Genomic DNA, 26,561 nt, shown 5'->3' on the forward strand with positions numbered 1-26,561 from the left:
AGGTATTGGGACAGTTTGCCATTTTCTTTTTCCAGCTCACTTTACAGATGAGGAAACTGAGGCAAATGGGATTAAGTGACACTCCCAAGGTCATACAGCTAGTATCTAAAGCTGGATTTGAATTCAATTATTTCAGACTCTATACCTGTCACTCTGGCTACTACCTAACTCTCCCTTGGATTTCTTTTATTTAAATTGAATTCTCTTTTCTATCTATATGGTTGAAGTAGATCTGGGGGAGAAATATTTGGCTTGTTATTATTGAAACTTCAACTGTTAGCTTTAGAAAAAGATGAAAAGTTTGATATTTTGATATTTATCCTAGATTCATCTAAAACACAAATTTATGATAAGAAATAATTTTGAAGGCAAAAGAGATGGGGTAGAGATCTGGACAAAATCTAGGCAATACAAAAACATATATGTGTATGTGTGTTATGTATATACATATATACTACATATATATAGTATATAGAGGCAAAATATCTATGCAAGACTAAATTTGACTTTCAGACCCTAGATGTGTGACCCTGAGCTATTCATTTAACCTTTGTCTACCTCAGTTTCCTCATCTGTAAAATGAGGGTAATAATAGCACTTACTTCCCAAGGGTGTTGTGAGAATAAAATAATATTTGCAAAGTACTTAGCACAATGCCTGACACATAGAAGGCACTTAATAAATGCTTGTTTCTTTCCTTCCTTCTCTTTATACCATACTGCCTTTTATTTATGTTTACAAAATATGGACCACATTCATTTCTTACTCTATTTTAGTCTCATTTTCTTTTAGAGCATTTGAGTAGCTGAGTTGAAGTGAGTAGGCATTTTGTGTGTTCAGACATACCTTCATTAGGGTTGAATCTTGCAATTGTGAATGTGAACTAAAATATTGATAGTTTGTACATCTTTATTTTATAGGTTGTTTTAAAAGCTTTGGATCCCAGCTTTGAAATAGAAAATCCCTACAGCCCCTACATAAAGGGTATGAGTAACTTTGGACTTTTAATCCTTATCTATCCTTACTGAAACATTTTGGTGGTGTTATGGTCTTGCTCGTTTGGCGCAACTTATTTTCTTATTCCGTATTCCAAATTCCAATTTGATGCCATATTTAATTGGATCTTCTCTAAATATTTTAAAAGAAGTTTGTCTTTTACATTATTCATTCTGCTCAGGCCCAGTGGAGCTGGTTAGGCTGCATTGCATTAGTCATGAAGACCCAAAACCAGAATAAAGTAAATATGTCAAAGCTTAATTTTGTTTGAATTTTATGTAAACCATTATCAGGAAGGGATTTACTTAATTTTATAGTAATTGTTATTGCCAAGTATTGTATTTTAAAGTGAATATTTGAACATTTTATCAACAATATACATAATAGAAATTGGCAATCAAACCTTATTTCATTTTCTTTAAGCTCTTCAGTCTCAGTATTTTTTTTAATTCTCTTGTGGATTGTTGTTCTCAATCCAGGTACACTATGATTGGTGGGGAACTACAGGCTTGTGCCTATGGCTGTGTATCCTTGTTAGGTGTTTGTATTTAGCAAAAGAAAGTTTTTTTGTTTGTTTTTTTACTATTTGCTTCATTAATTCGAACTCTTCAAATCCTAATCTTTCATTTGGGTGTACTCAACCTAAAATTCCTGTTGGCAAAGGAAGATGTTTTGCACAGATGTAGCTTATATGTCCTTTTGGTTCATTTTCCTTCTTCTAGATCTAGTGACTCTAACAAACCTAAGGATAAACTTTACCAAACTACACACTCTGGGGGATACATTGCTTGGAAGAAGACCAAGTGATCCCCTTGATAAGTATTACTATGCTCTCTATGATATGGTTGTTCGGGGAAGATGCTTTTGCAATGGTCATGCTAACAAATGTGGCCCCACACAAGATGTCCGGGGAGATGTCTTCAGCCCACCTGGAATGGTAAGTTCCAGACCCTCCTGCTATATTTCCTTTCATTATCCTGATAGATCAGCATTGGCACAAATGCATATTGCCACTGAATCATTCTGAAAACAGCAGGAAAATGTCTGTTCTTTGAGAGAACAGATAGAATTCAACTTAGTTATGCAGATTTAATTGGTAACCCCTTGGGGGCATAATTTTTGAACTCCCAAATATCTCTCTAATATTTTTGTATGCAAAAAGACATTTTAAAAAGTTCTGTCTTCCTTGTACCCCATTCCATAAGCATGAAAATGAAAGCACACGCACACACACATACATCCTGCTTGATTCTTTGCAATGTTGACAGTTCTGAACCAACATGAGAATGAAAGAAAAGTATTTCAAGACTAGAACTGTTCTTTCAAGAGGCAGGAATGGGGATGGGGGGGGGGGGGAACTTCACATTCATTTACTCAATCATTTGTTGAAGAACTTATTGCCTGGGCAGTTTTTGTTCTGTTCTGGGCAGCGATTTGTAATAAAGTGGGTCTCTGGTTTTTAAGTCAGTCCCTTTGGAAATTGATCAGTTTGCCAGAGTTTGATCACTTCTAAATAGTCTAATAAAGTCTAGTTCCTGCACCTACATAACCAAAAAATAAAATAAAAAACAAAGCTGGCATCTCTGGTGACCCCAGCAGAGGGCTACCATTAGCAAAGACTCAGCCTCTACAGCTTCCCAGAGAGCTCACTCCTGCCAGTCCTCTCATCTGTAGCCATTATTATCAACAGCTGCAAGCAAAGCAACTTTCAAGGGTAAAGGTTTGTTTTTCCACGTTGTGGATCTTTCTGATTCTTGTCATTTACCTTGAAAAACTGCCAGCATTATGAAAGTACAACATTTTTTAATAGGTTCTATTGTCCATACATCAGTACTCCAATAACTTCCAGTCTCGATGGCAATCCAGGAATACAGATCTCAACCCATCCCTGATAGCTGATAAGATTTGAGAGTTGCTACATCTAAAAGCTGCAGTACTCTGATACCTGCCAATGAGCCACTTAACAATAAACTCCATTGGTGCTCAAATGAAAGAAACACAAGGAAAAAAGCCCTCTATCACTGGGGCTGGACTCAAAGCCTTTATGGGCTGAATATGGCTTAATAGCACCTGCCAAAGTAATAAGTCATTGGAGTAGGACTGAAGTGGAGGTTACCTGCTAGTACCTGGCCTTCCAAAATTTCTCTCTCTCTCTTTTTCTGTTCCCTCCCTTTTTCTCTCCCTCCTTCTCTCCTTCTCCTCTTTCTCTCTCTTTCTCTCTCTCTCTCTCTCTCTCTCTCTCTCTCTCTCTCTCTCTCTCTCTCTCTCTCTCTATCTCTCTTTTCCCTCTCTCTTTCTGTCTGTCTGTCTCTCCATCCATCCCTCTTTCTTTCTCCCTCTCTCCCCCTCTCTCACCTTTCCCCCATCTCATATACATATATGTATATATATATATAGTGTTTACAAATACATATATATGTAATATACACATGTGTGTATTTGTCAACCTACAAAGAGACACACATATGCACATACACACATACACACATTTCTTATTTGTGCTTAGTTATTTACATGGTGTCTCCCTCATTGAATATAAATGTAATACTTCACCTTTATCCCTATTAAATCTGAGCTTATTAGATTCAGTAAATCCACAGGTATTTATTAATGTTCCAGGTACTACTTCAACCCAGTTTTCTAGCCTGTTGAGATCTTTTCAGATTCTGAATGTCATCCAGTGTTTTTGCTATTCCCATTTTGTGAATGTACAAATATGATAAATATAATAACTATGCTTCCATTCAAATCATTAATTTAAAAAACTAGTTAACAGTATAGGAATAAGAATAGATTCCTAAGTCAGATTTCTAAGTAAGATTCCTGGAAATGCCCCGATTTTATATTGAACCATTAATAATAGTTACATAGTACAATAGATAGAGTACCAGACCTGAAGTCAGGAAGATTCATTTTTCTGAGTTCAAATCTGATCTCAGACACTTACTAGCTGTGTGACCCTCGGCAAGTCATTTAACCCTGTTTGCCTCAGTTTCCTCATCTGTACAATGAACTAGATAAGAAAAGGCAAATCACTTCAATATCTTTCCCAAGAAATGGGGTCACAAAGTTGGAAACAACTGAAATAACTGATTAATGAATACTCTTTAAATCTACTTGTTCAACCAATTTTTAATTCAGCTGATCAAATTGTCATCTAATGCATATATTTCCATATTTAATTAGATTTTAATTAATAACTATTCATAGTTGCATTAGACTGGATGACCTTCTACATGGTTAGCTCCCTTTATTAGTCACTATAAGTAGAAGTGTTTTTCAGTCTTGTCCAACTGTTTTTTTAGTGTTCTCTTGACAGTGAAATTGGAAAGATTTCTCATTTTTTTTCCAGCTCATTTTACAGAAAAGAAACGGCAAGCAGGGTAAAGTGACTTGCCCAGGTCACATATCTAGTAAGTGTCATCAAGATAATGACAGTAGAATTAGCAAGACTTTATTTACAATTTGAACATGGTCTACTGAAGGGCCTAAAAGACTCTGCTCTTCTATTCTACCCTTTCATCCATTTCTTGCCAAGTATTTTCCCAACAGCCATAAATTTCAATTTAAATTTCATTTTAGATCAGACTCTGATAGTGGCAGAATATTGAAAAACCAATCCCAGGCTGGGAGCTGGAATCTTTATTATTTTTTAAAATGGAAAACAGAGAAGTAAAGCGTAAGAAAGGAGTAAAAAAGAAAGCCAATTGGGACATCCTTAGGAGAACCCGAGTAGATGCTAACTTCATGTAGCTAATGTGAACCTAATATTCCTTCAGTTAGTTGCACAGCATTTATCTCCTTTCTTCCTACTTACTGTCTTGTCACAAATAATTTCACCAGGAGAGTCATTACACCTCAGACATACCCTTGACCTTGATGGAAAGTTAAGGTAGAATCAGTTTATCATGTTGTATATTGATTTTGTCATTAATTCTGATGGCTTAGTCACATTGGCAGGTAAATATTCTTCCTCTACTATGCTCCCTATAGTAATATCAAAATGAACTATTTAGGGTTCCATTCCTATGAGACAAGAAGGGATAGAGATAGACAAAATGCAAAAAGAATTTTGCAAAACTGAAAGTGCTATATAAATTTGTTATATTGTTGTTGCTATTCTCTTCCATCTTAGAAACAGGAAAATCAAGACATTTAGAAGTGATTGTCCCAGTTCAATTTCCAGTGCAGTTCTCTATCTGTATTAAAAATGGACATTCACTAGGCTGATATAGTGTGCCTTTACAAGTACATCAAATGGGCCACAGCTTTGAAATGTCTGTCCAAAGATTATATTTTTCCCTTAAAAAAGCCACCAAAACAGAAAAATCCTCTTTTATAAAATACTTATTTCTTTATCTAAACCAGGTTCATGGTCACTGTATCTGCCAGCACAATACAGATGGTCCAAACTGTGAGAGATGCAAGGAATTCTTTCATGATGTTCCCTGGAGGCCAGCTGAAGGTCTCCAGGATAATGCTTGCAGATGTGAGTAAAAATATATACTCAGCTTATTTTAAGGGTAGGATGTAAGTTCATGCATGTCCTATATACATGTTCATACATATATACATATATACAAGTTCAAGTAGGGTCCTTCACAAAGAAATGGTTCTGTAATTCCAAAACTTCCAGACAAGGTTTTGCAATTTCCAATTGTTTCATGTTCTGCTTTAAATTTCTCAAATTCTTGAAAAATGAATTTTTAACTCAACACTTTTTTTTTCAAAAAAATTCATGCCAGAGCACCTTAGGTGGTACAGTACATAGAGCATTATCTCTGGAGTCAGGAGGACCTGTGTTCAAATTCAGCCTCATATGCTTAATATCAGTGTGATTCTGGACAAGTCATTTAAACCCGAATGCCTCTTTTAAAAAAAAAAAAAGTCATGTTGTTTTGCCCTTTTTGCAAAAAGAATATAAACATTATACAAATGGAGTAAATGACGGTGGGATGTCACAATTCTAAGAATATACACACTAATCCCAGTTACTTCTTCAAATGTCATATATTTATCCCATCCAGCTGCATGAGACTGAGCTTATCTCACTTTCTAATAGCAGAAGATAAGAACTCAGCATATGAGCAAGACAGACTTTTGCATTACTATAAATAATGCTATCCCAGAATTGTTATGAACATGCAAAATAAAGCCAAAGGCTTTCACTCAGCTTCCTTTCTTCAGTTTTATATTAATAAGCTTAGAAAAGGTTCAAGGTAACCCTAGTAGTCAGGGCATTAGGAACCAGACTTGTGACTTTACTGGTATAAGGAAGTCCCAGATAAGGAAACTCCCTCTACCAATGCAGATTGGCACCCTTTCATCTACTTTATAGGCTTAGAAGAGTTGCTGAGGATGCTAGAAAAGTTAAGGGACTTGCCAGGTACTGGCCTAAATTAACAAAGGAAATTTCCTTCCAAGAAATATCTCATACAAAAATAAAGACACAAAAAAGTATAGTACACCAAATTCTTCTAAGTGCGGTATTAGAAAAGCACGTATGTAAGAAAACTTGCTATCTTAAAAAATTTGAACATTTTTAAAAATATAAAGCAAGAATTTATATTGTGAATGTTAAAATATGTTTAATCCTGTTTTGATTGAATGAAAAGATGGACTGTATGAAATGTATAAGTTCCAAAGTGTTTAAAATATAATTAGGGAGTTTTAATTTAATATTTTATCTTTTTAATATCCATTGGTCACAACTTAGACTTAGAATTGTAGTTTCATAGATTACTAGGACTACAAGGGATCAAAAATGTGATCTAGTCCAATTCCTTGAATTTTATCCATCTTGGAAAAGAAATTCTTTCCAGAGATAGAGGAGGGAATTGCAGTCTAAAGATTTTTCTTCTAAATCAGACTTGTTAATTAATTTACTGGGACCTGCAAAAGTTTAATTATCATTTTTTCCCCCTCCACAGCATGTAATTGTAATGACCATTCGGAACGCTGTCACTTTGATATGTCTCTGTACCTTTCAAGTAACAGTGTCAGCGGTGGAGTGTGTGAAGACTGTCAGCACAATACTATGGGACAACACTGTGATCAGTGCAAACCCCTGTTTTACAGAGATCCCTTCAAAGAAATTTCAGATCCCCATGCTTGCATTCGTGAGTAGACTGCTCTTTGATCTTCAAAAAAATAACAGTTCTTAATGTTAAGCAAGCATTTCCAAACTTTGCTGTATCAGAAATGTAACTAGGGTGGGGTTAATGGGGCTTTAAACCAAAGCTACAACATTTAGAGGCCCCAGCTGCATAGAAACTGCTTTGGTGACTAATTTCTCCCTCCCTCTCACTCAACAGGCTTCTTATTAATTGCTTCTTATTTTATTTTCACATCATGAGTTACAAAACTGATTTGAAAAAACAGTTCATATGTTTCTCCAAAGTATATTTCATGCAACTTATCCGGAGTGCCAAATTTACTAGTTATGGTAGCTCTGCAGGGAATGAGAACATTTTCTCTGGAGACTTTCCTTCTTCAGACAATAATTGAAGTGGCAAGGACCTTGAGTTAAACAATATGGTTTCATTCTGATATGTTCAAGGAAGACTGTTTCTCTTGGTAAGTCCTAATCTATACAACTTCAAACTCAAGGACAGCAATTAGTCTAAGAACAAGTCAGCATGAACCACAGATCCTTCAGATGAACTTGGGAAAATATCTGAGTTTGAGTGAAACATTGCCTTTGGACAATCCATTTTTCATGTTAAGGTACTGCCAAGTCATAGCTTTTTGTTGTGTGTTTATTATTAACCACTTTTTCTTGTCATGTAGCTAAAACAGAAATTCTGACAACCCCTTTGACCACAATGATTGCATGCAATCTTTGCCGGCTTCACCCCACTTCCATTTGCACTCATTCACTTTCACATATGTGAACAGTTTGGCTTAAAGTCTAAGTTCTTAAATGAAATTAAATTCTAAATTCTTAAATTCTAAAGATGACTGAAAAATAACTTGCTAGGGATCTCAAATTTCCAGCTGTTCTTGGCTGGGTGTAATTCAACTCAGCAATTTAAATTCCATATTGGTACAAAATGAAGCCATCATAGGTTATTAAACACTCAGTAAAAAGACATTTACTTAGCTATGGTAAAGAAGAATATTCAACAAATGTATCTACATTGAGTTATGAATTGACTCATCTGAGTGAAACTCTTCTGCCTTTAAGTTGCCCATCATAGCCAAACTTCAGAGTTATTCTATATTCAAGAGATCAGGAAATGATATCAACAGCCTGAGCTTTTAGTTCCTTGAGCCAATTATCTAAAGATTGGTTTCAGGACCTTTTTAAGGAAAAACTTACCTAGCTTACATGGAAGCAGGTAGGTAGAATTTTTGCTCTCACCATGCCAACTATAAACCAATTTCTTCCTTAGGGGAAATAAAGACTATAATGTTTGTATATTCACTCTGTAGAGATGTAAAGAAAATTATATGTGAATTAATATTATTATTATCAATTAAACTGCCAACAAATATTTCTTAAATGTCTACTATGTGCCAGTCATCATTCTTGTACTAGGAGAAAAAAAATTTAAAACAAGCCCCTATACTATATGGCATGAAATTTATATTCCCAGAGCCTAATATAATGTCTAATACACAGGAACAGGACAGAGAATGGACCTGTGATCTCATTGGTATTAGGAACTGCCAAATAAGGAAATCTCTTTTATTAATGTAGGTCATTCTTCTCAGCTACTTACGTTATTAGAAAGTTTCCAAAAGTGACGAGACATTAAGTAATTTGGCCAAAGTCACACAACACAGTATGTCAGAAGTGAGTAAGTCTAGAATTGAAGTTCTCCTGACTTCAAAGTTAGCTCTGTAGCCACCATTCTGCCTCTGGCACAAGTAGGCACTTATTAACTGCTTGTTGATTTATTAATTATTGTTGATTTATTAGTTTCAAGGAGGTCATACAAAAACTAGGCAGAAGAGTTTGAGTTTCTTCAGTAAAAATAAATAATAAGCTATCTAGGATCCAATTCTAAATCCCTCAACCTCTCTTACTGTTAACCTAAGGCACCTTGTATGTGTTTAAAAAAAATTAAAATTAAGTGATAAAGTTATAAACATTAAGTAATAATTTGAAACAAATAATATGGTGGGGGTCATGAGGATGGTTGTTAGAGCCTAGATAATAGTTTGACTAGGTTTCAGATAAAAGATCAAACTGGTTTCTAGGTTTCTGGCAGGAATATTTTTTATTCAAGTTTAACACAAGAACCAAGGGTTCTATCAGTAGCCGCATCTGTAATAAATATTCCTATAAATAATGTCATGTAGTGTTGATAGATATCATTGGCCTTGTATTCTTGTATCCATGTAAGAGGGTTATTTCTAAGTGAAGTTAATCCAAAAAAAGGATGCTTCCAAACTTTTTTTTTTTTTTTTTTTTACTGCATGGGAAGGACCCTTTGGGATTCAATTCTATTCTCTTTGTGTTGCTCTCAAGAAGAGCTGAGTCTGCTTCCTTTTGGACAGTCCATTTTGATCCTCTTGTTCTGGAGACAACTGGATCGAATTAGGAGGAAGTTGTGGTTTTGCAATGCTAAATAGGATCTGGTGCTGTTTTTCCATAGTTGATTGTATCTAGAGTACATGAACACCATAACAAAAAAAATGAAATAAAAACATAGTCATTCAACTGAGTGGTTTGGTTCAGTAACTCTAGATAACTGCCCCAAATGAAGGTTTCCACCAAATGTTCTGTTGAGTCATTGATGTGTAAACAAAATCTTGAATTTCCTCTTTAAAAAAATTTTTTTTTTAATTAAGCAGATAGAAATTGGTTTCAATTAATTTAAGTTCATTTCTTCTAAGAACAGTTCCCTGGAGTAATAATACAAGTTTAGGTAAAGTTTAAGGTTACTTTCCCCTGAGAATAATGCTACTTCCCTAATGGTCTAATTTTTCAATTCAAGAAACTTTAGCCCAGTCTCCAAAATCCTGTTAATTCATTTGGCACCTCACCAGCAAACTCTCCAAACAGATCCATGATTCCATCCTTCTAAAGACTAAACTTTCTTTTCCTTCTCAAAAAACAGTTCACTTGAATTATGCATTAGCTGATTTTGCTATGTATTTGACTTTTTAGTATTTGAATTAGCTGATATAGCTATGTATGTATATTATACCTTAGCAAATGGCAATTGTTTTGTGGTAAGGAAGAAAGAACTCTCTTAAAATTCCATTTAATCCAATTAACCATTTATTAAGAGGTCTAGTAGGTCTAAGATACTATTTTAGGTAATTGGGCTCCAAATTAAAAAACAAAAATACAGTCTTTGACCTCACGGAACTTATATTCTCCTGAAGCTCTTAAAATGTTATAAACTATTTCTTTGTAATTTGTATTTGTAAATTTATGACAATGTAAATTTTACAGTACCAAAGTCTGCAAGGTACAATTGTTAGGCTGACAAAAATGCATTTTGAGATCACTGGTCATGAGATATTCATATTCTGAACATATTCAACTGAAAAAAGTAGAATAATAAATACTTAAAATATAAATACATTTCAAGTAATCAGTATTTTTGAAAGTTCAGTGACACATGAGGTTTCTCTGTAAGACTCCAAACAAATGTAACCCCATTCCCAAAATCCATTATAAAAACTCCACTATGTTACACAAGGTATTACCTTCAACCACTGAGTTAACTGTTAAGGAAAGTTCACAGGAGAAAGGATAAAGTACATCAATTTCAGGTCTTTGTGGAAATAGTTTTAAAAATTGATATGTAAATATCTATGTTTCCAGCTTGTGAATGTGATCCTGAAGGGTCCTTGTCTGGTGGTATATGTGAAAGTTATGCAGATCCAGTCCTGGGAATTGAGGCTGGTCGATGCTTTTGTAAAGATAACGTTGAAGGACCCCAATGTGACCGGTGCAAGCCTGGATATTATGGACTGAACGCCAATGATCCTCTGGGTTGTCAATGTATGTAAATAACTGAGTTATTGTTTTCTTTTAATTACATCTCTTGTTGCCTAAAACCATCCTTCTTGGAGAGCCATGTTCTTAACTAACCAGCCTCAGAATTTCTTTGTTTCTGACATCAAAGGAAATTCTTGGTGATTTTCTAAACTTAACATTAAAAAGTCATCATGTAAATTTTATTTTTTCCTTTCCCCAGTAAAAGAAAAAAAATTGGGAAAATGTCCAGAAATGTAGTGCTACGCTTCAAAACATTTAAACCAGCAAACTATTTTGAAGTCTTCCTAAGAGCTGTACCAAAATTCACAAAACATCTAGAGAGGCCACAGATATAAATGAACAAAAATCTACACACAATTTATACATACCTGTGAAGTATAGTTTCAGACAACTTTGAAATCCTACTTTCATAATTAAACCAAATGATAACATTTACATAAATATTTTGGCATCTAAAATTTATTATTATTATAAAAATATATTATTTTATTTTATATTAGAATTATATTATATTATAAAATTATATTATTACTATTATTATTATTAAAACCTTTAGGCTGTTTTTTTATTTGTAGTTTTCCATTTATTCTCTTTTTTCCTACTCATTATTATTGATGCATGGAATTGTGTGTCATAGTGGATAGAGAGTTGGCCTAGCAGCTAGGAACTTGTGAGTTTACCATTAAAATACCCTGATTGTGTGAACTTAGGAAAGCGATTATACATATTATCATTCAGGACAACTCCTTAAGACAAGTTACAGAAAAAGGGCTGACTTGAATTAATATAAGGACTTTCATTATGCCAGTGAAATCATAAGTCTATTTCCTATCTTTATGGTAGATACAGATAATTTAAACTGTGCAGACAACCATACATCACACTTTTTCCAGAAATCTTGATATCAACAGAAAAAAAAGTTTATTTTTTATTTATTTGACAGGCATCCTTATTGATAAAGTTATTATGTAATACACATTCCAATTACACATTTTAAGTTTCTACATTATAAAAAATAACTGGAATAGAATGTAAAAAATATTACACAAAAAGAATGTTGTAAACCCTAAATCAAATGTGAGAAAAACAGCACATTTGTGAAAATGAATTTGCAACTAAATTTACTATTTATAAAAAATATCAAGTATTTTTAAATAACTGCTTAAAGATTGCCATAGAGTTAAATTTTAACTATGTGGCTTATTTTAAAGAAAATGCCCTTCTAACAAGATTTTACAAAAGTAATATCCAATGTCACAAGCCTGTATCCTCATTTGAAGTTTGGAAAATACCTGTGGCAAAAGTCTGTGCTAAGAAATGTAAAAATTAAAAGCCAAGAACACAACAGGGCAGATCATGAGAATCTCTGATCAAAAAAAAAAAGAACACTGATTTATAAACTCATAGCATTTTAGAGCTAGAAGAGAGCTTTGGGATCAACATTTATTTAATAAGCGTTCATAACAATTTGTACTAGGTCACTGTTTATCTCCAAATTTTGCCCATATAAGGAAGAATATTATTTAATTATTTAGAGAGAAATAAGTTGGAATTTTCTATTTCATGAAATTGTTTTGTTTTAGCTTAAAAGCTAAAATTTCATGAAAATAGATCTTGGCCATTCTTATATCCCATCTGCATCAACTCACCTGGCTGGTTTTTAGAAGTCTAGAAACAATCACTTTTGTTACTTCCCTAATTGGACTCATTATCCAATAATAAAGCAAACAAGACTTAAGTTTATACTTTTTAAATGCTTATTTTGATGCAATGAAATTTGTAGGACTAATATACATATTATTCCAAGACAGAAGTTTGTAACCTTGTAATCCTGAAGACCAACACCAATGTTCAGCAATACTGAAAAGGAAAAATAGGAGAGGAAAAAAAGGGAGGGAGGGAAAGAAAAAAAAAAAGAAGCAAAGAACAGAGAAGAGAAAAAAAGACAAAAGAGGGGGAGGAAAAAAGAAGATACATCTAGTGAAGAATGGTAGAAAGTTGCCTACAATTGATTTATGTGCTACTCAATGGTTCCCCTCAGTATCAAATGACATATTTATAAAAGTGATTAGCAATAGTAGGTGTGGTATAAATGCGTATTCCCTTTTCTCTCTGTGCCTTCATTAATTTAAATAATTATCTCATCAGTCATTTTTCAGTTGCACCATATCCCTAATTTCCTCTTCTCTGATCATCAGTTAGTTAGCTAAGAGCTTTGAGGATGATTGTTATATTTCCTGTGACAAAAGTCCATGCTAAAAAAAAAATGTAAAAATCAAAAGCCAGAGTTTTATTCAGGACTTCAATAAACAATTCAAATGGGAAATTTGGAAAGGCAGATTCTATTTTAATTTAATGTGAGGTATTTGTATATGTAGAGCACATTTGTATAGGTAGAGATGTAATCCTGAGGATGATTATGTATTCTGTTCTTTTCAGCCTGCAATTGTAACCCCTTTGGAAGTGTACCATTCTCCACCTGTGATGTGGTTACTGGCCAATGCTTGTGCCAACAGTTTGCTACTGGATCCCAGTGTGATGAATGTCTTGTATGTACTTTTATATAAAAGATTATCCTTTGATTTCTTTCATTGCCAACTATGTGTATTTCTACTTTAACCCCAACTTTAGTAGAATCTTCCCTGTACTTTATATTCCTTTACTTCTTCTCTATTGTTTTACTTCAGATTGGGTACCACTACAAGTGACTATTGGGGTATTTGAGATTTTTTAACATGTAAAAATATATTTTAAATTGCTTCAAATATCTTTTCAGTAACTAAAATAGCTTTCTTGTATCAGAATGTCCTTAGGGAGAGTGGGATACTGGAATGGTATGTGTATGGAATAGGAAGGGAGTGGAGATGAGTAATTAAAATGGGGGAAGAAAGTGATAATTCTACTGAAAGATCTGCTTTTCTATCACAAAGCTATCATATCAAGTGACTTGGATCAAGAAGTCCTAGTTTTCTAGGATGAGTCAAATAGAAGAATCAGTTTAGAGAGGAACGACTGATCTCACTCCTTTTAGCCCTCTACAGGCACTTTAAGGACAATAACCTTTTGTGTTGTCTTTTGAAATGGCACAAACATCTCTGAAAATTAAACATAAATTTTTTATTAAATAGACATATGGTTATTTTCAGAGACCTCACCAAAAATGTACATATGTATATCAAAATAAGTGGCATAAAAATATTTTTCAAGATAGAAATTTGCTGTGGTTCCAGAAAACCCCAAGCTATTTTTTCCTTATTCTTTCCAACGTGACAGCCAGTCATTACTTTATAGAAAGAAAAAATACCAGCTCAGTCCCCAAAAAGGAATAGTGACCTTAATGTGTCTGAAGAAATCTGGTTGAAAAATAAGAAATATATATCTGTTTGGAAAAGGTTGAGTTTTAAATGTTGAAGTGGAATCACTTTTTAACAAGAAAAGAACTAATGGGAATAAATGTGAAGGAACATGATGGGGAATGGTCATGGGAGGGGAGAAGATAAATGTTAATAGAAACATTAAAATTTTATATGGGTGCTTGTCCATGCTCAGCATATTAGCTTACCCTGGAAATTCACGAAAAATATTTGCTACAGCTATATTTATAAAGCACAGAATTCAAAATTCAAAGAATGGGAAGCTAGAATGGATACTAGAGATAATCTATTTTGGAAGTTCTTAACAAGTGTGTGTGTGTGTGTGTGTGTGTGTGTGTGTGTGTGTGTGTCTGTGTGTGTGTGTGTGTCTGTGTGTGTGTGTGTGAGATGGTCCCATTTAGAAGTTTGGTGAAGACTTTGGATCTCTTCTCAGAATAATTTTTTAAATGCCATCCATGTCCAGAGAACTATGGAGACTGGGTGGAGATTGAAGCACACTATTTTCACCTTTTAAATTTGTTTATATGCTTTTTCTTTCTCATAGTATTTTCCCCCTTTCTCATAGTATTTTTCTTGCATTGCATAGCAAATATAGAGGTATGTTTAGAAAGATTGCTCGTCTGTAGCCTAGATTGGATTGCTTGCCGTCTTGTGGAGGAGGATAGTGGGGTGGGGAAAAGAAGAGGTTTGGAACACAATGATTTTCAGGATTGGATATCGAGGGTTGTCTTTACACATATTTGGAAAAATGAAGTGTTATCAAGGAAAAAAAAAACTCTTCTTTACCATGCAGATTAACAACTTCACCGAAATTTAGAACTTTGAGTTTGCTAAATCACTGAGTTGAATGATTTATTCAGGATCACACAGCTAGTATATTTTACAGACAAAACTTGGACCCATGTTTTTTTGGCTCCAAACCCAGTTTTAAGACCTCTCATAAAGCCCAATAATACTACCAGGTGTCAAAGTCACAGAAAGCTGAATAAGGATACAAATTCAGATCTTTAACTCCCAAATCCACAATTCTTTCAATTTTCCAGAATTGTCCAAATAAAGATCTGGCAGATTTTTTTCATTTATGTTTTTTAAAAAATTGTGTCATGAACTTGACAGATATCAATAAAATGAATAAGCAAATGCAAACATTTCATATACAATGAAGAATAGAAAAAGGGGGTTGTACAATGAAATGGTAAATTGAAATTGTGGCTTAAAAACATTATATATGCATATATATTTATTTAGTTTCCCAAAATTTTTAGTGTAGATTTTGCTTTTTGGAATGCCCTGTATAAAATATGTGATGTACATTTTGTTATATATTATTTACCTATAACATTAATATGTAATATAGCATATTATATATTATATTAATGTTATTTATTATATGATAAAGATATTCTTTGCTATATGTAATACATATCCCAAAATTTTTCATGTATTTTTCAGTTTTAATATATTATATATTGGCAATATGACATGGCATTATGACAATAGTAGAAAATATTTTTTATATATTATACAAGGTATTCTAAAAGTCTTAATCCAGTTTTAATCTCCCTCTTTATTCTAATGTCAAGCAGCAGATATAGGAAAATATGCCAGCATAGATTAAAAATACTGATTTAAGAAGTGTTCAGTTATATGCTATACTGTGGCTTGTTAACATTACTTGGTTTTTTGATACTCTTCTACCGAATTGTAATGATTGTTATGCCATTATCCATAATGACAAATATTTGCATACCCCAAATCACCCACTTTTTTTCATTCTAGGTTGGATATTGGGGACTTAAAAATAATCTACATGGTTGTTCTCCTTGTGACTGTGATATTGGGGGTGCTTATAGCAACCTGTAAGTTAATGAAATAGATGATGGCATTTCATTATTATATTTTATATATTATAATAAGATATATACATTCTTTACCCACATTCCCACATAAAATACATATTTTGTATGGTTAATCAAACATTACTATAACCTTGAGTGAGCTACTATATTAGGAAAGAATTAATTGATCTACATAAGTCACTATGATTTTATTGATTTTCATTATTTCCAATTTTATGATGAACAACTGTACTGATCAGATGATAGTCATAGGGCAGAAGGGGGAAGAAGAAAAAAAACATGATAATTTTATTTATTACCTATTTTACATTTTAAAAGAATAGTAAGCTGTGCATAGATTTGTAGTTTCATATGCAGAAATCTGGTGGTATACTATAGAAATGTTTATTTTATTCCATAAATTAATTAAATTTTTAAAAAGCTGATTATGTTGATAACCAAAAATAGGGTGACAGTACTACTTCATACATTTCATAAAAATGGGAAAATCTAGTTTCCCAAAGTCACTAAATAAGTACAAGCTTTAATTTTTATTTCAATACCTGATCCACTGAACCCCCATAGCTTCTATTCATCCCATAGATCCATTATCTCTTTTTTATGCTGTCAGTGAGCAGTGCTCTTCATTTAATTCCTTGCTTTTTCTATGAGGTGTTCCCCTAATGATGGGCAATGTGAATGTCGTCCTCACGTTATCGGCCGTCAATGCACAGAACCAGAACCTGGATACTTCTTTGTGCCTTTGGATTTCTATATCTATGAAGCTGAGGATGCCATGCCCATCTCTGGATCTGCACCTTTGGTCTGTACTTAATTTTATTCTTACCCTTGCATTGAATGTTAATAAATATATACCCATCTACCTATATACTACATGTTCTCTAAAACTATATTTGAAGTATCTATAACAGATTTGCTTTGTTTCAAAATTGAGGTTCATTTGGAACCCATTAAAGCCTAAAAATGAAGTTACTTTTCTTTAATTAAATATTTGTTAAAATTTTCTAAGTATAAGATGAGACATAAAAGAATTTTCATAGTCCCTTAACTTTCATAGACAGATGAAACTCAGACTCAAAAAAGTAACACTACAAGATGAATCATAATAAAATCCTAAATGTTGTTATTCTGATAGTTAATGCTGTTGAAATTAGTACATGAATAGAGACTGGATGCTTGAGGAGATGGTCCTTAAGCTGAGATTTGAAGAATGAATAGGATTTGAATAAGCAAAGAAAGAATTTTGAGAGTGCACAGATAGAGGGTACATTGAGTAGGGCAACCCCAACAATTGTATTTCCACTGCTGGACATTCCCCTTCTGCTCAAATGGATTGGGATGGAAAGGATTATATTGTTCCTTTTATGAACTGAATAACTTAAAAGCTTTTTAAATAATTATTTATATTTTCAGTGCCCAAGGATCAATAACATTACATGCATTCTTGTATGTTTTAAAAACTTATTTGACAATTTAGTATTGCATATAGTATATAGCATTTTATACAGTATGTTATAGTATTTTATGGTATTGTATATTATATACTGTATATTTATAGTATGTAATTATTTTATGAATGTAAATAGCAATTGTTTTCTGCACTGGCCAGAAACTGTAGGGGTCTCCCCTTGTCAGATTGATATTTTGGGGATGGTAAATTAGTCCATCTTTAGTCTCAGTTCCTACCTAGCCCTAGACAAACCAAGGCCTGGGAAAAACTTTAATTTAAAAAGACCAATGTCATTCAATGTATCTTGGGTCATTATTTTGACTTTGATGACTGGAGAAATGAGATTGACAACTTTACTCAAATCTGACTTACTTAAATCCAATTCACATACAAGTCAAGATATCATATTTATGATATCATTGGTCCTGTTTAAGAATGAAGGATGAACAACAACAGATTAAACTGATGACATCATTGTCTTAAGTGTCCATTTCAATTTTTGTTTACCTCATTGTGGAACCACTATCATGACTGACGAAAATAGATTGTTATAGAAATGACACTGCTTCTGTTCTATTTCATGCTTGTTTGTTATTCTTAATCCAATATACTTTTACATTTTCTCGGGATAATTTAATTTAGTTGAGTCTCACATTAAGCTTTCTTTAGATTTTTTCCCCTTAACTATTTTGTGAAGCAATGTTAATCATAATCTTCCATCCTTTTTCACTCTGTTAAATTGTATATGAGTTAGGACCCTACATAATCATCAGTTTTGGCTTCCATGTTTTTTTGCTTGCCAAAGAAATTGTGTTTGCTAGCTACAGTGGTTTCCAGGCCTTTCTTGTGGCAGCTTTTTGGCATCAGTAAAAACTTCTCAAAGAAATGTTGATAGAGTTTATGTCATCCCATTTGTCCACTTCCCACTTTTCCAAGTTGACAGCTTATTTATAGAGGTTGGCAAAGAACCATACTATAATACCAGATTTTCCAAGATAGTTTGGGACACTACTTTGAAACTGCTTATTCTTTATAATATGTGTGTGTGTGTGTGTGTGTGTGTGTGTGTGTGTGTGTAATCCCTATTTTCAACACATTAAAATTGATATTGATGGTTTCCGATGTCCATTTTGACATTGAAAACGTCAGGTGAGGTATCAAAGAAAGTGTTTATTTCACTTTGAGGATCTTCTCAGATTCTTCATAGGAATTCTCCATTTGATCTTCTGCCATAAATGTTGTTGACACATAAACTGCCATTATCTTCAAGGTGGTCTATTTGCTTATAATTATCATAAGCACTTCAAAGTAATATCTTATTTAAACCAAGCATACCATAGGAGAATGATTCTCATTGCCTTTGGGAGTACAATGAAACTAATCCCAACAACTATTTTATTCATCTCTAGAAGAAAAAATAATAAATTGTCCTATTTAACTACAATTTTTAAATTGTATCTGTTTTTGTTACAGTGATATAACTTTGGATTTGTTGTTTTGGGGTTTTTTTGTCCAGTAAACTGATTATTGGAAAAATAAATTAAAGGTAACATAGATTGTTTAAGGACTGTTTATATTCTATTAGGAGAGACAATGTACACACAAAATAAATACAAAATAGACAAAAAATAACCAATCAATCAATTAATCAACAATAATCTATTAAGTCCTGGCAGGTTTTTTGCCATACTCCCCCCAGGGAGCCTATCAGGGGTTATAGCTTATATAGCTCTTGAGAATTCAAGGTCACTTTCATGTTATGCTTTGTCATGGCATGACATGACATGTCAGACATTGAAATTATCAACATGAGTCTTAAATAGTTAAACTGTCTTTTTTTTTTCTTTTCAGATACTTGCAACAGCCTTACCTGAATGTGAAGTGTATTTCCACAAGCAAGGAGGGAGTTTCACAATTGAAAGTGGAAATATAGTTTTGGAAAGGAATAAAATGCAAAGTTCACAGGAACAGAGTGAAGTAAAACATTTTTGTTATTATCACTTGTTTATTTTGTCATCATGGATTGAAAAGGCAAAAAACAAGTTAAAAATTGCTTCACTATGTAAATATAAATATAAATATATATATATATAAGCTTGCTACTTTTAAGAATTCCATCCATTGTGCATTAATGGGAAAAATTTTGATATAATATCATCTACAGGCACAATCTTTGAAAATACAAAGGCACCATGATCAGGGAGAGTAAGTAAAAGGCTACTAATTTTTCAGCAAGGGAACATGGAGAACTATGGAATGGCTCTTTTTGTAACTACTTGGAAAGGAAGAGCAACAAGTTGGTTTCTTCGAAGATATCTGTTACCCAATTCTGATATGGAAGAACATACCATTATAGCTGGTCTGTACAGTCCATATTTTCCATAACCTAATTATGCTTTCTTGTTAAGACCACCACAAGAATGTATCACAGTCTCAAAGCCCCAAAGACTGTTAGTCTATAAGTCAGTTTCAAAATGAATTTCCATAATGTCATATATAGGATGTAAAATAAGGATAGGAATTACATATGATCGTGGGAATATGCTCTCTAGTTCTTTCACTTTTGTTATTTTGGCCTGAATCCCTGTCAACATCTGGAATTTAATCCATCATTATGAAATCTGCTAGATTCATTTTGGAGTAGAATGTTTAAGTTAAAAGTAGCTCTCAATGGGAATGTTTTTAAACTGCTCGTTCCATATAGTAATATATGTCCAAGTTCAGCCCATTCATATTGTCACACACTATTTCCAAAGTTTAACAGTTTCCCAAGAACTTTAGCTTAGATTGTATCTTGGGCAAAAGCAATCTGTCATAATAGAAAGCATGCTGGATATGGAATCAGAAAGATCAAGGTTCAAATTCCAATCACAAGAAGTCTTTTAGATTCTGTTAACTCAGTTTCACCATCTATAAAATAAGGGGACCTATAAGACCCCTTTCAGCTCCAAGTCTATGAACTTATGATTCCAAAAAAGACTTTTTTCTAACTTTTTTCTATTGACAATAAGCATAATTGTATATATTCTTTGATCTTTCTAGGTCACTGGCACTTTTGATCATGTTGTCATCAAAGATCCTATTCTTGGAAAACCTGTTACATGGACAGGACTTGGATTTTCCCAGGTTCTCAGTGGGACCAGCTTGAGATTCACCATCAACAATATTCCCTATGCTACAGACTATGCTGTTGCAATTCGTTATGAGCCTCAGGTATCAATGTATTCTTATGTGGGAAACTGATAAGGGAACATTCACTAATTAAGCATTTTCAATTCACACTTTTGAAATGATGAAAAGTAGGGAAACTGAATATTATTCCAAAGGTAAAAGATTATTCAAAAGCATTAAAACAGAACAGGAAGCCATAAGCTTACTTTGTTCCCGAGAAAAAACTAAAGTAAAAATTTCATACTTAAAGCAGAAGATTCCTAATGAAGTGGTAATTTAATATCTGAATAAGAACATTTTAAGAATTAAAGAAACTTGCCTTTCTCTGACTTTTCATTATTAGATGAGTCAAAACACACACACACACACACACACACACACACACACACACACACACAACTTATATGCAGATTCAATACACTGAAAAGGGACAAGGTACTTTAACTTTTGCCTAACCTTCATAAGGAATGGGGGAAAAAAGGCAGGAAAAAGGTTATTCCTTTCTTTACCAAAACATCTAAGACAAGGGTATCTAACCTTTTTTAACTGATATATCTCTTGGGTTTTGGTAAAATTTCCTGTACCTTGTATCAAGTCTCAAAGGAAATGAATTCTGGAGTCATTTGTTCATGGTTGCATAAGGAAATAGTTTAATTTCTATAGGAAAATGCAGTTTTTTACAACATATTTCCTAATATCCCTCAATAAGCTTTTCATAATTTAGGAACTCTAGTTCTGGTTTTTTTTTCCTTTTCTTCATTTAAAAAATTATTTTCTCTTCTTCTTGCCTCACTCCTTATCACACTGAGAAAAGGAAAGGGAAAGGAAAGCAAAATCTTTGTAGTAAATACACATAATTGAACAAAACTACCTGTCCATATCCTTTGACCATTTATCAATTGGAGAATTGCTTTTAGTCTTATAAGAAAATTACTGTTCTAAAAGGAAAAGATGAGTCAGAGAGAGAAAAAAAATAGAAGAATGGTATCAAACTCAAATTGAAACAGGAGCCATTGAACTGTATATAAGGATTCCTGTGAGCAGATATTGACTTTTTCATTATCTTATAATGTTATTTATGTTTTATTGTGGGATAATTAAGTGGTTCAATGGATAGACCCCCAGATCTGATGTCAGAAAGATTGATCTTTGTGAATTCAAATCTAGCTTCAAAGATGTAATCGCAACTGTGTGACTATAGACAAGTCACTTTACTCTGTTTGCCTAAGTTCCTCATCTGTAAAATGAACTGGATAAGAAAATGGTAAGCCATACCAGGATCTTTGCCAAGAAAATCCCAAATAGGGTCTCAAGGAGTTAAATAGGACTGAAAACATCAGAGTTTATTGTATTTTTATTTATATTGTTAAATGTTTCTCAATTAACATTTATGATGATTTGGGCTATATACAATAGTGCTTGAAACTTCTATTCTACAGGATACCATTGTTGAACCATGTGATCAGAATCACAACTAGGTATCTTTGTACTTAGACCAAATTCAGTTAAGCAAGGAAAGGAGTAGTAGGAATAGAAACAAAGAAATAAATCTGACCAAATATACAGGTACTCATGAACAGAAACTTGATGCCTGTTATTTAAAGAATCCATACTCACTAATATGAGAGAAAAGCAGACTTGGAGAGAGTGAAGTGAAGATGGCAAATTAGAGACAGCTCCCAACATTTCCTCCAAACAAATTTATCTTTTTTAAATTTTCAATAGTATTTTATTTTTCTAAATATATGTCAATATAGTTTTCAACATTCATTAAGGTAAGACTTTGTGTTCCAAATTTTCTCCTTCCCTCCCTTATTTCCTCCTTCCCCAAGACAGCAAGTAACCTGTGCAATCATTTCAAACATATTTTCATTTCTTTCATGTTATACAAGAAAAATCAGAACAAAATGAAAAGACATGATAAAGAAAAAACAAATACAAAATATTCAGTCTCCATAGTTCCCTCTCTGGATACAAATGGCATTTTACATCCCAAGTCTAATGGAATTTTGTGAATCATCAGATTGTGGAAAAGAACCAAATCCATTACAATTGTTCATTATATAATCTTGTTGTTACTCAACATTTCTTATTGAACAATAATATTCCATTATATTCCTATAGCATAACTTATTCAACTATTCTCAGATTGATGGATTTCCACTCAATTTCCACTTCCTTACCACTACAAAAAGGGCTACTACAAACATTTTGTACATGTGGGTCCTTTTCCCTACACTTACCCAAAAGTGAGATTGCTGGATAAAAGGATATGCACTGTTTTATAGTCCTTTAGACATAGTTCCAAATTGCTCTCCTGAATGGTTGGATCATTTTACAATTCTACCAACAATGTATTAGTGTCCCAGTTTTTCCGCATCCCCTCCAACATTCATCATTGTCTTTTCCTGAATTCTTAGGAAGTCTGAGGGGTATAAAGTGATACCTCAGAGTTGCTTTAATTTGCATTTCTCTAATCAATAATAGTTGAGAACATTTTTTCATAAGACTAGAAATGGCTTTAATTTCTTCATCTGAAAATTGTCTATTCATATCCTTTGACCATTTATCAGTTAGGAAATGACTTGTATTCTTACAAATTTGAATCCGTTCTCCATATATTTTAGAAAGAGGACTTTATCAGAAAAACTGGATATAAAAAAAAACCTCAGCTTTCTGCTTCTCTTCAAATCTTGAAGTTTTATTTGTGCAAAAACTTTTGAATTTAACATCATCAAAATTATCCATTTTGTATTTTGTAATGTCTACTAGTTCTTGCTTGGCCATAAATTCCTTCCTTCTCCACAGATCTGACAGACAAACTACCTCTTGCTCTCCAAATTTGCTTATATTATTACCCTTTATGACTAAATCATGAATCCATTTTGACCTTATCTTGGTATAGGGTGTTAGATGTTGGTCACTGTCTAGTTTCTGCCATACTATTTTCCAATTTCCCCAGCAATTTTTTTCAAATAGTCATCTGAATAACTTTAAAATAACACCTCAAATCAAATGTTGGAGCATCAGAATCAACAAGAAGTAGGGTGAGATTTTTTCCAGCCCACATAGGGTAGAGGTCTGGTAGAAGTTTGTCTAGAGCAACAATGACCACAGCAGCAACAGCTTTGGGAGCTCTAATCCTAGAGACATTCTGTGTCAAAGTTCCAAGGTAGATAGGAACATTGGTGGTCAGTACAAAGAAAGCAGGAGTTCTGGTAATAGTTTTCCTGTAAAGAAGAGAACTAGAGCTGCAGCAGACCAGGTCTCTTCCTTCTTAAAGACTAGAACACAGATCAGTAAAACAGTGACAATGCCTTTTCCAGGATCACACTACCTTAAAAGAACCAAAAATATGTAAACCCCCAGAACTAGCTCTAAAAATAGTAGCACAAAAAAGCCTAGAGCTTGGGACAGTTTGTTCCCTTCCTGTCCTCCCCCAGGGAAAAAATTCAAAGTCAAGAAATATACTAGAAAATGAACAAACAACAACAAAAAGAATGTGACATAAAAAGTTACTCCAAAACATAAGCTCAGAAGAAGGCAACAATGTGAAGACAACTACAAAACAAAAAAAGCAAAACAAAACAAAAAACCCTCAAAATTGATGGTTGGACTGAAACTGCAAAATTTCTAGAAGAATTTTAAAAAGTTTAAAGTAGTAGTGGGAAAATTAGGAAAAGAAATGAAATTGATGCAAGAAAATTATGAAAATAGTATGTAAGGTTGGTAAAAGAAGACCCAAAAAATACTGAATAAAATAACACTTTAAAAAACAGAATTAGCATAGTTGGTAAAAGAAGCATAAAAATGCACTTAAGGAAAAAAAAAACTCTTAAAAAGAGAATTGCCAAATAGGAAATAAGGTACAAAATTACACAGAAGAAAAGAAATCCTTAATAATTAAAATTGGACAAATGACTCCATGAGACATCAAGAAACAATTTTTTTTCCTTTTTATTAACCTTTTATTTTTTTTTAATTTAATTTTATTTAATAATAACTTTGTATTGACAGAATCCATGCCAGGATAATTTTTACACGACATTATCCCTTGCAATCACTTATGAAGAAACAATTTTTTAAGTCAAAAGAATGGAAGAAATTTCAGAAAAGGTGAAATATCCCATCAGGAAAACAACTGACTTAGAAAACATCCAGGAGAGATAAATTAAATATTATTGGACTACCTGAATGCAATGATCAAAGAAAGAGTCTAGACATCATATTTTAAGAAATTATCAGGGAAATTGCTCTGATATCTTAGATCCAGAGGGTAAAATCAAAATTGAAAGAATTCACCAATAACTTCCTGAAAGACATCCCCAAATGAAAACTCTATGAATACTGTAGCCAAATCCCAGAACTCCCAGGTCAAAGAGTAAATACTTCAGTCAACCAGAAAGAAACAATCAAATATTTTAGAGCCACAGTCAGAATCACATAAGATTTAGTGGCTTCCATAAAAAAGGAATAGAGGTCTTGGAATATAATATTCCGCTATGCAAAGGAGCTAGAATCACAACCAAGATTTATGTACCCAGAAAAAAAATTGATTTTAATCCTCCAGGGAGAAAATAGATATTTAATGAAATAGAGCACTTTCGAGCATTCCTGATGAAAAACTCAGAACTGAACAGAAAAAATCTGTTATTCAAACAGAAGACTCCAGAGGAGCATAAAAAGGTAAACGTGAAAGAGTGACCATAAGTGGAAATAGAGATAGTGACTTATTTGATCTTTCTCCCAAACTCCTCCAAACACTTTAAAATAATGCCATTAAATAGTTCTTAAAGGTTCAGATGGGCAAGAGAAATAATTTCCCAGCCAAAGACAACTAAGAAGGTCGATATGACTTTTACATCTGAGTTACAAAGAAGCACAGTTCAGGGACCACTCCAACAGAGACCAGGCCCCAGCAAACCAAGAGCAGGTCTTAGGGGCTACTGAATCAGCAGCAGCAGCAATTTCTACTCCCAGATATATTAGCTCACACAATGAGAGGGTTGAAAATTGTTCAAAAGGAAATTGCAAGGATCTCTTTGCTGGCACTGGGGACGGGACACTTGATTTGCTTATATTCAGATTTGGGTCACAGTCCTGGGCAATCCCAGGGTGAAGGGAGGAACACTACCACACCAGGCCTTGAGGCAACAGGGGAACAAGGACCTTCAACACAGTTCTAGGGCAGAAAAGAGTGCCAGGAGAGTAGTACTAAACGCACCTCTCCATAGGTCATACCAGTCTTGGAAGAACTAAAAACTTACAGGTCCCTAGAAGTACCTCTGAAAACAGCTGCACAGAGCCCCTGAAATTTGGAACAGTGCACCCAAAATTCCAGAAGCACAGTCCCATTTTAACAAAAAGCTAAAAGTTAAGAAATAAACAAACAGAAAAAAATTCTGGCTATAGAAAGTTACTGTGGTGACAAGGAAGATTGAAACACACTTAGAAGAAAACAAAGTCAAAGCTCCAACACCCAGAGTCTCCAAGAAAAATATGAATTGGTCTCAAAAAATATGAATTTTGAAAATCTAGCAAAAGAGGGAGAAAAAAACTGGGAAAAGAAATGGGAATGATTCAAGAAAGTCATGAAAAAATGAACAGATTGATAAGCAGACATAAAAAAGTCTAAAGAAAATAATTTTAAAAAGCAGAGTTGGTCAAATGAAAAGAGAAGAATAAAAATTCACTAAAGAAAATACTCCTTAAAAGGAAAAATGACTAATGGAAAAAGGTACAAAAGCTCC

General features: G+C 33.4%; 1 protein-coding gene across 1 annotated transcript in view; it reads left to right on the plus strand.

Moving 5' to 3' along the window:
- Positions 1–26,561, plus strand: part of LAMB4 (laminin subunit beta 4) — a 125,861-nt gene that overhangs the window by 15,112 nt on the left and 84,188 nt on the right. Inside the window, exons 6-15 of the mRNA XM_051962414.1 lie at positions 921–984; positions 1,719–1,933; positions 5,365–5,485; positions 6,927–7,115; positions 10,781–10,960; positions 13,397–13,506; positions 16,111–16,190; positions 16,842–16,992; positions 19,492–19,617; positions 20,683–20,853. Coding sequence (XP_051818374.1) covers positions 921–984; positions 1,719–1,933; positions 5,365–5,485; positions 6,927–7,115; positions 10,781–10,960; positions 13,397–13,506; positions 16,111–16,190; positions 16,842–16,992; positions 19,492–19,617; positions 20,683–20,853 — 1,407 coding nt within the window. The remainder of the gene's footprint in view (positions 1–920; positions 985–1,718; positions 1,934–5,364; positions 5,486–6,926; positions 7,116–10,780; positions 10,961–13,396; positions 13,507–16,110; positions 16,191–16,841; positions 16,993–19,491; positions 19,618–20,682; positions 20,854–26,561) is intronic.

This window comes from Antechinus flavipes, chromosome 5 (genome assembly GCF_016432865.1).
Source record: "Antechinus flavipes isolate AdamAnt ecotype Samford, QLD, Australia chromosome 5, AdamAnt_v2, whole genome shotgun sequence".
Classification (NCBI taxonomy): domain Eukaryota; kingdom Metazoa; phylum Chordata; class Mammalia; order Dasyuromorphia; family Dasyuridae; genus Antechinus; species Antechinus flavipes.